The 16,401-nt window shown below is 47.4% G+C and overlaps 1 protein-coding gene across 2 annotated transcripts in view; it reads right to left on the bottom strand.

Annotated features, from left to right (window-relative positions):
- ARRB2 (arrestin beta 2) overlaps positions 1-16,401 on the bottom strand; it is an 893,685-nt gene that overhangs the window by 506,632 nt on the left and 370,652 nt on the right. For both annotated transcript variants that reach the window (XM_069646588.1, XM_069646589.1), the window contains 2 exons: positions 7,604-7,688; positions 6,891-6,963 (listed from right to left, as the gene is read on the bottom strand). In XM_069646588.1, the coding sequence (XP_069502689.1) occupies positions 6,891-6,963; positions 7,604-7,688 (158 nt within the window). The remainder of the gene's footprint in view (positions 1-6,890; positions 6,964-7,603; positions 7,689-16,401) is intronic.

Raw genomic sequence — 16,401 nt, 5'->3', positions numbered from 1 at the left:
GGTCGCATTCCTACATCTCCCATTGCCATAGCGAAAACCTCACCGAGTGGGATGATAGGTGCTTGCCGACCCTGGAGTGGAGTACCAGGGTGAACCTACTGTGGTGTACAAGGCAACTGTACGTCTGAAAAAGGACTGCCCTCGAAAGGACCAGTGAATGTTGAACCGCGCGCTGCATGTACAGTCTGGTGGATATTTAATACCATGACTTTAGAGTCAGATGTTCTTTTTTTACTGTCTCGAGAGCTTTGTCGGACTGTCTTCCCAAACAAAGCAGACTCCACTATTGGTTTGTTAATAAGGGAAGCCTTCGTCTCTGCAGAGTTCTGTAACCCTGCGTGGTGCTTGAGTAGAGTTCCTTCAGATAATACTGCCACCTGTCTCGGCGGAGTCTAAGTGTTATTTAAAATATTTTGGGTGCCCCGTCTGCCCTCCTTAACAAAAGCGAGAAGTTGACAGGCCTTCCTGTACAAGACCCCATTGGACGTCACTAAAACTGGCAAGCAAAGTAGTATTGTTTGCAATACAGGTAGTATAGGCTGCGTTGTGATTATTTTGCCTAAGGCATACAACTTCTAACATTCCTTGTCAGGAGGAGATTCAGCTGAAGACAGTGGGACTCCCGCACGCATCCTGGTTGTAGCAACCACCAGAAAATCAGGAACAGAGTGCCCCCAAATGTACAGGGGATCCGATAGAGCAGGTCGAAATATTTTTTCAACTCGTGGGCTGACTGCTCATGTCAGGGAAGGGGAAATCCGCTTCTTTATAAAGTTAAGTAATGGAATAGATTTACTCACTGGCTTTTTTTCTTTAAGGTTACCAACAAAGTCAGGGTCAGGCACTGCCTCCTGAATGTGTAGCTTAAAATGTTGTTCTGCTTTTTTCAGAATGTTATCGAACAGCAGCTGGTCATCAATGGGGAATGTGTCTCGAGGCCACACAACAGGTGCAGCATCTTCAAATCCATTGTCTGGCTCTGCCTCACGAGTGGGGGTTGTAAGCCAAGGCCCCCGATTATCATTGTCATCAAGCCAGGTGTCTGGGTCTTGGGTAATAGGATCCAGTGTTTCGTCTCACTGGTCTGGTACATTATACAAATGATCATCCTGATCATATTGATCATCCAGAAAAACATCACTGGAAATATCAGTTTGTTTAGGTATGGGTGAGGTCGTTTTAATAACCGTGGTTGAAGTCTAGGTGATTTAAGTGGCCTAGGCTCCTCATCTAACGGAAGAGATCTTTTAGGAAATCTGTCAGAGAATCTGTCAGAGAAAGAAATTCAGACACCTTCTCCATGGTCTGTTCAAATCTCTCCCTTGTCCAAGTTCCTGTATCAGGAGTTTCAGGAAGTGGAAAAACAACCTCATCTTGAGGTAGTCTTTTGTGACTCTGTAAGGACTGAGACAGAGTGGCTTTGTACATACCCTTGCGACTGGGCCCCAGTACCATGGGTGTCATTTGCTTTAAGGAGGTTGAATTTCTTTTTGCAGCTTTCCCTCCACTAGCAACGGATCCTCTTGCCCCGCCTTTTTGCTATGCCATGAACCCAGTTTCTGACCTTTGGAGTCAAGTGAAGTTTTCTCCTTTATTTTCTTAGCTCATCTCTTTTGGGGGCACTGGTCAACCATTATCAATGGAGGGAGACCCTATTCCCTCTGCAAGATTCCTTTTTTTTCTTTTAGTGTAGCACACATCGCCTTATAGTGACGTGTGAGGGGCACATTGTATCCCTTGTTCATTTTTCTTTTGTATTTTAACATTTCTGTTACTTCATCAAGGGATTCAAGAAGGGATGGTGGGAGCAGATATTTTTCCACTGCGTTTTTCTGCTTTACCACATGCACTTTTGCATGTGACTATATATACTGGAAATGACTGGGCCACACTTTCTGCCATGTGTTTTGGCCTTCTTCCCACCTTATCTCCCAGGTCAGGAAATGTACTATATGGCAAGTCCTTTTCAAGACAAAAGCTCAAGCTTCTTGTGAAAAGCAGCAGTGTGTGCAGCCTGGCCAGATGTGGGGTTTGTGACTATTGTCACAATCACATTCTAACTAACGTATACCTGTTGCTGGGAAGAAGTGGCACAAGGGGCTGTCTAGGATTGGACAGCCCTTGCCAGTTTGAATGGTGCAGATCCATACCATTGGCAGGATGGGGGTAACCCTAGCTTCAATTTAGGGTCAAAGGAGGAATCCTGCAGCCATTCTTAAGATTGTTGCTTGGAGCTTAGAGCACTACGAAGAGGAGCAGCCCGCTTAAGACCCAAAAACTCATTGAGGACAGCCCTCAGCAAAGTCCCAGCAAAGTCCCAGCATCTACATCAATCGCCTGAAGACCTCCCTCAGTGCTTTGGCCATTGGGCTGGTGGGACTAACCAATCCAGACCCCTGCACGAGGACCGTACCCTCAGAAGCGTCCCAGAACCATCAGGTGGGATAACCAGCTGCATCAAGGGCTTCTTTGGTGCATCCGTGTCTGTTTGGAGTTGGGCACTAGTAGGTGACCCGCAAAGTTCCAAGTCCTCTCCTTCTGAAGTTTCTGCTCTCCATCACAAAGAGGGGACTTTCTGGAGCAGAGTTTGCTTCACCGAACAGGAGTGTCACCTGCCGCTATCTGATCACGGTGTTCTTTGATGCTGCCATCTCAGTCCTATTCTGAGGGTATCCTGTCATAGGACATGTGGTGGTTGCCATCCGGAGAGGTTTTGGTTGTTCAGCTTCAAGTTATCAGGAATCTTACCAGAGCACAGAACTTCGGTCCATCCAGGCCCAATCCCAAACCCAAAATCTACCACTGCCCCGGATGTCCTGCAACCAGACCTTTAACTGAAGGAAGTATGGGCAGCAATTCCGAGGACTCTAGGAGTGGTCCCTCATAGAATCGGAGTAAGAGGCGGAAGATGGCATATCTTTTTCCACCCAACTTCTGCCATAGGGATTGTATGTGCGTAAAGTCCACTCCCTAATTCTCCCTTGCCTAGTCCTGATCAGTGCAGTCTGGCAAAAGATCCACCCCGGGCAACCCCAAGAGTGGTGGCATTAGGAGAGGACCGCTAGCCTTCATTCCTTTTTCACGGGAACAATTACCCAACTGTTGGCTTAGCCAATACATTTTCTTCACTTTTAAAAGACTTCCATCTCCCTGCAACTGGTACATACTTGGAACTTTAATTCTTAGGCACTAGACCTACTTAAATTAGCAGGGAAGGACTTCTAGGGTATTTGTTTTCATTGCGCTTACATGGTTATGGTATTGGGATTTTTGCCATGCACCGTTGGCATTTTCATAGTCTCCAGGCTCTCTGACGGATCTGAAAATGGAGGGCTGGGAGGGCTTTGTGGGATAGAGAGAAAGCACTAGAGAGCGTTGAGGCGCTGTTGATCGCTTCAGTTCAGAAAAAAGTAGGTCTGTGCTGGGTTTGTCTTTAGTTGGTAAGGGTTAGGTGGTGTCTGTTGTAGGAGCGTGTGTGTGATGATTTGTGTGCAATTGGTTTAGTGTGCTGTAGTGTGTTGTGTTTAGTTGGGTGTTGCTGAGTATGTCCATTTTGTGGGGGTTTTACGTTTCTGCTGTGGTAGAGGTATGTGTGTTTTGTTTGGTTTTTGACGGAGAGTTTGCAGGTTATCACAACGTTTTTATTAGTGATATTCGTAATCGGTCCTTCTATGCAATGTTTATGGTGGCCTGGCAGGGTTCATATTCTTGTACGGTGGTTTGTGTTCACTTTACTGCCTACAGTTTGCTGGTCTATTTGCTTAACTACTTTTACTGTTTTAAGATATAATATGGGTCTATACAACTGTTTTAGGGATAGTTACTTACCTGTGAGTTTATCTGTACACAGTGTTTTGAAAACCTAATAGAGAATGTTTGTACTTCCATCTAATTTGATTGGCGTTCCGTGTGTGGCCTGTTGTACCATTACACCACCCCAATACCTCCTGAACTCTTACCTTACTGCTGTGCTACAATACTTTGAGAGAGTTTCGCTAGACCCAAGTGTCAATGACTGTGCTCATTAACTTGGGTGGCCTCTCAGAACTTTGCCACATGGCTGGTTCTGAAAATCTATCTCAACAATGATCACGGTCCTGCCACCTACTGGGACTCTGTGTCCCAATTGCTCCAAACCGAGACCTTGCCAGACCCAAGCACCACAAAGAAGGGTCTTTACCCTCATGATGCATGGCCTCTGCACCATCCATGGACCAGGGTAGCATACCCCCAGGCAAACATACACCTTTGAACCAACATCCTGTTGCTGGTCTTTATTTCCAGGGTTTGGGTGCTGTGTGCACAATCCTCCTCCCATGCCCTGCAACAACAATCTTTTTGTTCAGTGGGCTGGGGTTTCACTCTGCGCTCATCCATACGTGGCCATTTGCAAGACATCCTGCTCCTACTTCCACCTCCAGAAATCTCAAAAAATCACTGCTCTGCTGCCTCAAAATGTAGTCTCATTTCTGTAAAATCCTGCGGCTTATATAGTAGTACACATCAACCCCAGGGATATACCTTGCTTAAGTCTATCCAGGTATTCTTAGTTATGTAACCTGAAGTTGGACTGGTTAGGCTTCTAATGATTTGTGGCTTATCTGCAGTGGTGATGGCCCTGCCACCTACGAGAGGTAACTCGGTTCAAGACCTGGATGACATTTTTTAATACTCGTGTATGCGCAGTGTTGTGCTGTACCATGGGAGCTCTTTGCCTTGGGGCTCCAGCTAGCATTGCTCAAGCATGTATACGGCTCCGAAAACTGTAGGTTTCCTGCAGTAATGTAGCTCACCAGTGTTTTTGTAACTCAGTATTTTGTTCCCAGGCTCTGCGATCTTCTGATCCGAGTGCTTTTGTAATCATTCTCACTTAATAAGCGGGGATTGGTGACCTTTCTTTCCTCACTAGTCTAAATATTACTGAATAAAATGTTACAATGGCCTTGCCACAATCTAGCTTAGTAAATATTTTGGGCCTCATTGTACCAAAGGAGGTTTAATTGTTTGAATGGGCTATTCACACTATGTAGTTCCCTTAAAAGGGGCATGGGCAAGTTTCTGCTTACTATAACAAGCTCCTACCAAATGAATGGGGCATGGTGGGGTGAGTCCCCGAGCCCTTCTTGCCCAACCCAACCTCTTCATTGTCCCTCAATGAGCAGGGAGAGGACTGCGCAGAATATATTTGAGAACAAGAGCCCCAATCGCACTCCAAGGCAAAAGGACGTGCAAAATCCTCTTATCTAAAAAAAGCAAAGCAACTAAAACACACATATACACACTGAGCCCAACTGTAAGGGCCATCTCTAGTCCCTTGGATGCAGCTTTCCAACTCCGACATGAAGGACCCAACAGTGTCCATCTGACAAGTGGTCCATCTTACCCTCATGAGAAACCTCAGCTTTGCTGGACACCACACAAGGAGGCAGCAACCCCATTTATTAACAGGTCCTTTTTAAATACTAGATGTTCCTAGCATCTCCACTGAGTGTCCCCTAAAGAAAGCTGGGAATAGGAGGAACCTTCTGGCCCAAACTTCAACCTATTTCCGTTGCTGTTCGACTGAGCAGGGTTTCTCTTTCCATGGGGCGATCCAGCTCCATAAAGACAGTCCTCTCCTCAGATTGTTTCTCTCTAGTGATAAGCTGGAACATTCTACATTTACAAGTCAAATCAGTCTGAGGAAAAATGAGAATCTAACAATAATAGTACCAGCTGTAAAATGCCTTTAATTTTCTCAGGGAGTGCGAGGCAGAGAATTATCAGAATGTTTGGTTTTCTCCAATCTTCAGATCTCGGACAGCAGGTCTACTACCATGGCAATAGCACATTTCTAAAATGTCTGAAGGTCAGGAGAGGAGGCCTCAATGTCCACCACTCTGGTATTCAGGTCTCCAACTTCAGTACAGAAAGATATGTATTGTGTTTGCCTCCATCTTGGATGAAGTGCCACTAGTTTGGGCACCATAGAGATTGATACAGTAATTATGCATGTTTGCAGGGGAGATAATCCAGCACTTTCAACGTCACCTCACCTGCAATGGCTGAGAAGTTTTTTCATCAATTTGACTGTTGCAAAAAGAAGCATAGAGACTAGAACTGCGAGAGCTCCACAGAACATTAGAGATACAGCTAAATACACTCTTAGATATGCCTTTAATATTGCACTGCACATTCAATCTTTGCAACTGCTTACATAAGTAACAATTACCAACAGACCACTAGATGGCACAATTAGTCATATTCACTGGATGGGACTTGTGTGTGCACAACCTAATAAAAGAAAACACATGAAAAGAAATCACAGAAATATGAGTGGTAGAGAAAAAACGATTATATATAAAACAAAGACATAGCATTTAAGAATAACAGAGCTGAAGCAGTAAATAAGTGATCCTGGGCAGCTGAAGGGGTCCAGTGCAGACTAATAAATCAAGGAAGGCATGTATGAATATAGCGAGAAAGAATAACATGGAAACATATGGGCACTGTGGAATCAGTATTTACCCCAACAGAACAGCAGTAGCGGTGATAATAAAAGAAGGCTGCAAAGTGATTAACTCAGGACAGACATGAAAAATAGGAGGAGTAGAGACCAAAGCAGGGCAGGGTTATCGATTACATAACCACAGATAGATTAATACATGATTAGGGAAAGGATTACTCACAATTACATAGGGCAGGTGAAATATGACAGAACTACAGCAATAGGGTCCAGGGTACAGTAGGATTACATCAGGTGGATACGAACCAGTGTACAGGTGCTATAGTAGGACAAGAATAATGTCTACGCAGTAAGGAGTAAAAACAGACCAGTAGATATTGCATCATAGAGAGGAAAATAAATCAGAAATAGAGAGAGTAAATTTCAAGACGACAACGGTACTCACTCTTGGTCTAATTGGGCGACAGGGCACTTATACTGGGCTGTGCTAAACAAACAGATATCCGCATACTGCCGCACTGTAGGGATCAGAGATACATGGGACATTACAAAGTGAAACGGGGCAGAAGACACACAAGGCAATGCAAATGGTATACCAACAGCATTCAAGGAAAACAGCATGCAATCAGTCTTAAAGCTACTGGAAAGCTATATGCACAGAAGGCTGAGAGGAGAAGCACAGGGCCACAGATATTGTAAAAGCCAAGATAAATACAACAAAATGTACACATTATTTGAGTAAGAGATTCATGCATCAGCGTGAATTGTCTTTCCAGAATCCAAGGAAGTAGGGGTCCCCTAATTTAGCTTAGTACATATGTCGGGCCTAATTGTACCAAAGGAGATTTAATTATGGTCTTTTCACGCTTTGCAGTTCCCTTAAAAGGTACAGGGGCATGTTCTTGCTTACTATGACAGGCTCCTGCCAAATGAATGGGGCATAGTGGGGCGAGTCCTTGGGCCCTTCAGCATCGCTTAGTGGGCAGCACAACTTAGAGGATCAGTGAGGCAGATTTATGGTTTATGAAGCAGTGGTGGATCTCAAAGATGAACAGAAAAGGAGTCAGTGCTGCCCCGGATTGGGAGCAGACCGCATTCTTTATATCAAAGGGAGAGAGGCTCAGCGTTCCCCCATTTGTACTGAGAGATTGCATTTACCTGAAATTTTCATCTTCTTGACTGTTTTCGTGGAGTTGTTGGTCACATGGACATTGACATTGATAGCTTCACCATGGTAATAAAGCTGCAGAAGATAAAGACATGAGGCCTCTTACAGCACATCCTTCAACAGCGGCCAATTATGTTTTTACCAGCTATCCACAGCACACACAATGTAATGCTTTATTGTGTTCCCTGTACTAATGGAGCTTCCTTATTATACACATTAGAGGAGAATGCACAACAAGCTACAGCCAGAAGAAAGCTCTGAGAATTCAATACTGTGCACCATTCCACAGACTATCTTAATCACAATATATAGCCAGAGGCATTTTTCACACATTGTACTGCAGACCGCATTCCCACAGCCGGGTTGGATACACCCTATACCCAACACTTTTCAACTCTACTCTTAAGTGTGCAGCTCTTTCAGTTCCCTGCATGCGATTCACATCCACTGAACAGTACTGGAGCAAGCATATAGTACTTCAGCAAAGCAGCCACGTGCATTCACAGGATCCAACCCATTATTCCCACATAGATTGTCCCTAAACTCGAATATTCTCGATGTGACAACAGCTGGCAGACTTTGATTTTCAGGCTTGTTTAATAAAAAATAAATAAAAGATTCAATAGGGATAAAAGGTCAATGCAGGGCTTAAAAACCTTTAAAAATCCATAACCAGTAAAGAACCACCAAGAAAAAAATGCCTTGACAGGCTGTAAGGAATCCTGCGGAATCCCCATAAAATCCCTACCTAAAGTCTCCTCTCTGGTGGCTAGGGGAAGGCTGACACTTTCTGATCGTAACCCTGGGGGGGGTATTAGCCGGGTGGATCACCTGGGAGGAGAAAGTCCCCCAGGGAAAAAGAGGATTCTTTTGGAGAGAAGCAGCATTTGTCTTCCTCAGGAAGGGCGATTTCTATGATACCTGAATATTTAATAGCTTGTTGCCAGAGTCAAACCTCCCTTTCCATAAAAACACATTGAAAGTAGTGAAAACTCTTATGATAACCAAATAAAGGGTATAATTGGGAATCAGAACATCAACACTGACTTCTAGTGAATATAATTCTTCCTTGGATCTGAATAAACCATTACATCATCTAAAAATGTGCTATTAAACAATATCAAGCCAACAAAGCTTACGTTTATAATTGTGAAGGAAGTGGTAAAATAAACAAAGGGATTCCAGTCCCACAATGCTTTAAGTACTGGGACAAGGAAGAGGACCTCAGAGGCACCAAGCTGCAAGATGCAGTCTAGTGGTTCTAATGGCCCACACCTGAGCGGGACATTTGAATATACCAGGCCCCTCTGGTGCAGGCCATTATAACGGCAGGATGGAGTTGCAGACCCCACCGGTTGCAGAAGCTGTGGAAACAGAATGGAGGCGCCAGAACTGCTGCTAATGGGAAAGCGGTGTCGGTTCTGAGAGGGTCTCCAAGGTGAAAAACATGATTGCAGAGTTTGTGCAGTGTAAAGCGGCATTGCAGATTACTTTCTCCCCGGAGAGAGAGGTTCCGAAGTTCTTTGTGTCACGGTGGCAGGCGAGTGTGTAGGCCACGGGAGCAAAGAAGCAGCTTACCATACAGACAGAGGCAGAAGAAGCAGAAGGAAGACGAGCAGCAGTCGCACTGATGTGTGACACTGAACCGGTGAGTTTACCATGAGTAGGTAACCCTGATACGCTCCATACACGACAAGCTGAATAATACAAAATATTTGGAAAACCGAACTGATAGAACAAAATCTTTTTGGCGAGATAAAAACTGTATAAAAAGGGAAGGAAAAGATTACCAACAGTTATTAAAGCCACAGTGCCTAAAGAAAGAAAGGGCAATACTGAATCAAGTTGATAGAAACCATCCTTGCCAAAATAAACAGGGGACAATCCCTGACAGCACTTGTAAAGAATGTTGGCTGAATAATAAGATAACATTGTTGCAGAAGCGTTATAACTGTTGTTGCTAGTATAGGAAAGAACAGTCAAGTGAAATAACAACAAGCATTGTCTAAGCCAAATAAAAGCCAATGTGAGAAGGAAACATTAACAGCAGTTTGTTGATGGGAAAGTGATAAAACGGAAGTGCCAGGAGAGAGGCCCTCCTGATAAGAGTATTCAGGAGGAGAGGAGCCAAACCTCCATTGTTTGTGGCATAACCAAGAGTGGAACAAACAGCACCAATGTGTAACATGTTTTCCTAAAAGGTTGTGATTGTTGATGTGGCTGAAAGTTAACGACTTACTTTTGAATTTGACCTCACAACAGCGTACTTGTTGCAGTGGTAGGAGTGGTTTGTCCTGACAGGCGAGTATACCGGGATAGGGACATTTTTAGTGGTAGTCCTGGCAGGTTAGTAGACCAGGAAGAAATAATTGAAGAACTATATTGTTATATAAGTGTTCTCAAGAAGAAGTGGCAACGTCACTAGAGTGTTTTCTGAACTGTTGTGGAGTCATCCTGACAAACTTTGTTGTTGCTACAGAAGATCTATAAAAGGGTTTAATTTCTAAGGAAGAAGTTATGTTAAACTTTTGTTTTCAAGAAGAAGTTGTTTCTGAACATTTACTAGAAGTAGAAATACAAAGGGCCTCATTACGATTTTGGAGGTATCCATGGAGCTATTAACTCCATGGCTGCCTCCAAACCGGGCTCCATTACCGGGTTCCTGCAATGAGGAATAACCGGGTCATTCCGACATAGGAGGACCCGGTAATTCCTCTTATGAAAACCCTTGGTGGCGATTTTAGGTTTTCAACGTACCAGAACTACGAAGTTGTCACGCCTCTCAGAAAGCGCTGGTCTTTGTGGCACCGTTGGATCCGGAGAAGTACGGCAGCCATTTTGACACCCAAGATGGCCGCTGCTACGATCAGCTGCGGTCTAGCGGCCTGGTTTCAACATGGCCACTCGGCTCCTCCCTCCCGGCCGGGCACTGTATATCAACATCGGAGCACAACAGACGGATGCGTTGCTACTCCTAGCTACCAACGCTGCGCGAGTTCGGATCTAGGGTTTGTTCTTACCTGTCCTTGTCACATCCTGTACTTCTAACTTACCTTCTGTCTCCTTTACTACCAGCTCCCGCTCGTTCCCAGGAAATACACAGTCTGCAGTACGCCTACCGTCCCGCTCCCGCTCACTGCTCGTTTCCTCTCACTCCCGAGGAAAACAACCGGACCGCCGCGGAAGTTCTTTCACAGTCGTCTTTCAGCCTCAACTGAGGTACCCAGGCCGGACTGACTGTTCGTTATTCTCATTCCACATATAGGTCATTCTGACGTTGTTTCTCCCTATCTTGCAGACAGTCTTACTCTTCTGTCTATCCATGGAACCTTTGTCTAATCCTCAGTTAAGCGGGCAGACAATTCTTACCTCAGGTACCTCTTGAGCATTTGATCTCGTTTCCCATTTCTTCTTTTGGATCTTAACTAACCCCCTTCTCTCATCTTAGAGCTGTCCTCCGAGGTTCCTGAGAAACAGACTCTGGCATCTCTTACCTCTATCTCCCAGTTCGCAACAAGGTGCTTACTGATACCTCTTATCTTACTTGTTCTAACACTACCAAACACCATTACTTATTGTGTTCTGTCTACTTCCTTGTAGCCTATGGTACGAGATAACCTTATCCGGAATCTTCTCCCTCCTCAAGAATTCAGAAGCAGACGATTGACTGAGACGCAGGGTTTTCTTCCCCCTGAGGGTTTCCCTGGACTCTCTCTCCATCCCTGGGGCTTGACCCCGGGGAGGAAGGTAGAGCGGGGGAATCAGTGGAATCTACATCAGCATCGCTACTCCTGATCTCCGGTTTCAAGTGATACTAGCCTCCTTCACTGCTGGCGAGTTTGTCCTGGATTCTCTCCTTGTCATTTCCACTGCTTAAACTTATCGAATGGTAATATACATAACAGAAGTGCAGGGACTTTCGATGCTTCGGGTGTATGGGGACATGAAAGTAGGCATCCTACAGTTCCAGCGTTGTCATGTAATCCCCTTCCTCCAGTTGGCCGAGCACCTGCTGCAATGTGACCATCCTGAACGTTTGTGATCTTCGTTATTTGTTGAGGCGTTGCAAATCCAGGATCGGGCGACATTGTCACGACCCATGACCCAGAACCCCACTGGCATGGTCACATGCCAGGTAGGGTCAGGACTCAGGGTTCATTTGGGGGCCCCAAGGGCCTTGTATTATCATCATAGACTCTCCTGGAGTCCGTCCTATCGCCTTTGGCGCCAGACTCATGTTCAGATTGGGACTTTACATTGAAGGGACTTGAAGGGACTACTTTTCCTGTGAAGGTCTGCAGCTAACATGGAGGCACCCATACAGTCTAGTTCCTAGGAACCAGACTGTGTGGTGCAGTGTTTTAGGGTGCGTTAGCCTGGACTACTTTACAGAGGGCTATATTAACCGCACCCAAGCTACAGAACGTGCTTCGCGTTATTCTGCAGCCAGCAGCGTGACACTCATCGTGTTCAGAGACCAGCACCCAGTGATCCTTGAATAGCGGACCTGCAGAGGAGACAAAAGAACATCATTAGCAGTCTCTGCTTACCTGCAACTTTCCATCCATCGATTCCTGCTGCTTGCGGTCTACCATCCAGTTGGCAGCATCATCAGGACATCACGCTCGCACCAGAACGAAGCACCGGGAGGGAGAGAAAGAAGGACAACGTTAAACAGGTTACTCACGGCATTCACGGCAGTAATCACAAAATCCTCACCTGGCTGGGCATTTCTTGACTGGTTCCGCTCCGGAAATCTTCACACGCCCAGAAAGACCATCGAAACCTGAAAAGGAATAAAGAATACAGGTTAGCAAGAAAAGACATTACCGTGCCACACTTCGCGCTTATCCTACCATCCATCCATCATACGGTCCTGTGTCCATCATCCTGCAGGAGCCTGATCCAAGCAGCGCACCCACCAAACCTCCGTGCACCTAAGGGGAAACAAACAAGAAAAGACATTATTAGCAAGAAAGGAATGCAAGGACATTTAAAGACTGCTATAACCAGACTTACCTCCTTAAAGACACTTGAATGGGTTAGTACCAGTGAAGTTAACTCTGTCGCTTCAACCCGCAGAAGACTACGCGCCCCTGCACAAAAGGCAGGCCAGAGAGCCCGCCAGACATCATAACAAGGTGAGGAGCGGGCCATCAGGTCGAGTCCAGGGGGCTGGTGGGAGGAAACGAAGCCTATTCCTAAGTCCAGTCCTCCTGTGTTTTCAGGCCCGGCCGCCACAGAAGGCATCGTCCAGAATTGGGAACGTCCAGGGTGAATCCGGCAATCAGGGGATAAGGGCGTCCCCCGTGTATACCAGGTGAGCGTAACAGACATTCTCCAGATTTCTTTCGGACCAGAAAGTATCTGGCGTATACTCAGGAGCCCTAGAGGCACAGAGGGATGGGTTCTATTGCCCCTTTTGCCAGCATGGCTTGAACTTCTTGGAACAGCTGGGCCATGTGCAGCTCCTTCCTCGCTACAGGGCGAATACAAGGGCACACGTGTTCGTACTCCAGGGTGTGTCCCTGACAAAGTAAGTCCAGCACCCATTCATCTGTGTTGTGCTTCCACGCATTGATGTAATTTGATAGACAATTCTGCACCAGGGTGCAAAAGTGGGGGTCCCAGCCTTAGGCCGAGTCAGGCTTGCTTGGGTGTTTGCGTCTTGCCTTGCGGGCATCAGCGATGCCGCGAACCTCCTCAGAAGGCTTGCGACCGGCCTCTGTATGCTTCCTGCGCCGTGGAGTGGGAGAGCTGGCGATAGGAAGCAGAGGCGTATGCTCTAGCAGATCTGCTGAACTTTCCCCTTGAATATGAAAAGGAAGAGGATCGGGAGACCTCCAGGCGGGCGGAGACACTATGGCTGCCTGAGCTGTCTTCTCCCTCTCCAGGCATCGGAATATGGTGTAATATCGCAGCTAAATGGAGCTACATAAAACTCCGACAAGAGCTAAAAGGCTGGAGCATGCAGTGGCGGGAAATGAGAAAACCGTGCCTGAATACATGGAAAACGCGACGGGAAGAATCAGGCAAACCGCTATGACATGGGATGACTAACATGGCAGGCACTGAGTAACGGCCACGAGAACCCCTGAGGAGCAGGAGCTTCCGCCGCTGTGACCCACATCGGAGGGCAGCACAATCATTGTACATCCCTCCCGCGGAGTGAAAGTGACGGCCCGGCTAAAGCTGCGTTACACAAGAGATGACCCAGGAGAAACGTGCGGAGCGCGTATTAAGTTTGGTAAGCGAGGGGCGCTTACCTTTCATGAGCAGCACCCAGATAGAAGCAGGCTGTTGCATTGCCCCCCCAACCCCTCCCGCTTGTACAGGCACAGACATGAGGGCATACCTCACTGAGCAAAGCAAGGATACTGTGACCAAAGCCTGACCCGCTCCGACAGCCACATATACACAAGAAGGCACGCCACTCACCACCGAGCCTCCAGGGAGCGCAGAAGCATATGCAGAAGTCTGCCGGCCGTGAGGGAGCACTGGAGAGAAGTGCGAACGTGACAACCATACAAGAAGCTGCATGAAGCGAGCGAGAAGGAACAAGTTACTTACCTGTAACTGTTGTTCTCCAGCATGGGTCTGGCATGGATTCACATGCTCATGAATATTCATCATCAGGCTGGGAATCCTTGGTAAAGAAAAAAATCAGTATCAGTTTTGTTTCTGATCTGTCTTTCTTAGTAGTAACCGATCACTGGTCTCTGGGTCATACTGGCCCCCAGCCAATGACTGCCGTCTCCCTAAGCCCCACCCCTGGCAGCCACCCTCAGATTTGGTAGCACGTAAAGTGGCAGTATGACCACGTGAAGAGCTGCAGAGGGGTAGGAGGGAGGGTTTGCATGTGAATCCATGCCAGACCCATGCTGGAGAACAACAGTTACAGGTAAGTAACTTGTAACTTGTTCCTTCTCCAGCATGGGGTCTGGCATGGATTCACATGCTCATGAATATAAGAATAGATAGCAGTACACACATGCACAACCACGGGAGGTGGCAAAGACTCAATATTAAGCATCACATAAACTCAACATTAAGCAACTCTTACCTCCTCACCAGGCCCACTTTCAGGCGAACAGTTTGCGCAGCACTGCTTGGCCGACTCTGAACTCCTCCCTGGAATCCCAGTCGACGCAGTAGAATCTCGTGAAGGTGTCAGTCGACCTCCACGTAGCAGCCCTGCAGATGTCCAGCAGGGGCACACCATACAAGAACGCCGTGGTAGTCAAATGGGCTCTCGGACGGCCGGGCAACAGTCGGTTTGCCAACCGGTGACAGTGCATGATGCAGAGCCACCTGGAAATGGAAGCCTTCGAGAGGGCCTTCCCTTGGTTCACAGGTCCAAAGTTCTCAAACAGCTGCGACGTCTTCTGAAAACTCTTTGTGCGATCCACGTAGAACTTCAGCGCTTTAGCTACATCCAGCGAGTGCAAAGTCCTTTCGGCCGGCGACAAAGGCGACGGGAAGAAAACTGGTAACACCAAGGGCTCGTTGAGGTGGAAGTCCGACGGCACCTTGGGCATAAAGGAGGGGTGTGTCCTCAGCACCACCCTTGTCTCGTGAAAAGTCAAGTATGGAGGCTTGCAGGATAGGGCCAGGATCTCTCCCACTCGTCGTGCGGAGTTGATGGCCACAAGAAATGCTGTCTTCCACGACAGAAACTTCAACGGTACCGAATGCAGAGGCTCGAATGGCGGCCCCATGAGCCTAGTCAGCACCACGTTGAGCTCCCACGCCGGGGCCGGAGCCTTCACCGGCGGGAATGAACGGAACAGTCCTTTCATAAATTCCTTCACCAGGAGATGAGACCACAGGGATGGCCGCACTGTAGTTCTGGTGTATTGGGAAATCGCTGCCAGGTATATCTTGATGGAAGCATGCGCTAGTCCCGCCTTGTCCAGCGACAGTAGCTACGGTAGCACCTGAGGGGCCGTAATCCGTAGATGGTTAATCTTTTGTGCACTGCACCAGACAGAGAACCTCTTCCACATATGTCCGTAGCACTTGAGTTGAGGACGCCCTGGCCTTTGCAAGAACCTCCTTGCAGTCCGCCGGGATATCGTACCCTCCATACTCTAGTGCTGCAGGAGCCAGGACTGCAAGTTCGGCAACTCCGGGTCGTGATGAAGGATGGCGCCTCCCTCTCTGGAGGGAAGATCTGCGTCCGTCAACAGTTTGACTGGTGGGGACGCTGACAAGTCCAGAAGGTCCGGGAACCAGATCTGTCTGCGGTCACGCTGGTGCGACGAGGATCATCCTGCACCGGGACCTCTTGAGTTGGTTGAGAAGTCGGAGCAGCAACGGCAACGGAGGGAACGCATACAGGAACAGGCCGTCCCAGGGGACCAAGAAAGCATTGCCCATGCTCCTCGGCTGGGGAAACCTACTGGCGAACCTCTGGCACTTGGAGTTCGTCGCCGTCACGAACAGATTGATCTGGGGTTTGCCCCATCGCTGGAAGAGTAGATCCACTTGATCCTGGTGTAATTCCCACTCGTGGCACGAGCGCAGCTCCCTGCTGAGGGAGTCAGTGATGGTGTTTTTTATCCCTGCTAGATAAAAAGGCACCAGAAACATCCCCTGGGCAACGGCCCAATGCCACAGATCCTGGGCTTCCTTGGATAGGGCTGGGGATCTGGTTCCTCCCTGCATCCGGATGTAGAACATTGTGGTGGTATTGTCGGTGAAGATCCTCACCACCTTGTCCTTGAGGGACGGGAGGAACGACGACCTGAGGGCTCAGAACACTGCTCAGAGCTCCAGTATGTTGAAG

This window comes from Ambystoma mexicanum, chromosome 1p, assembly GCF_040938575.1.
Source record: "Ambystoma mexicanum isolate Mex_15411 chromosome 1p, UKY_AmexF1_1, whole genome shotgun sequence".
NCBI lineage: Eukaryota > Metazoa > Chordata > Amphibia > Caudata > Ambystomatidae > Ambystoma > Ambystoma mexicanum.
The sequence above is the reverse complement of the archived record's forward strand: the minus strand, read 5'-3'. Positions and strand labels throughout refer to the sequence as shown.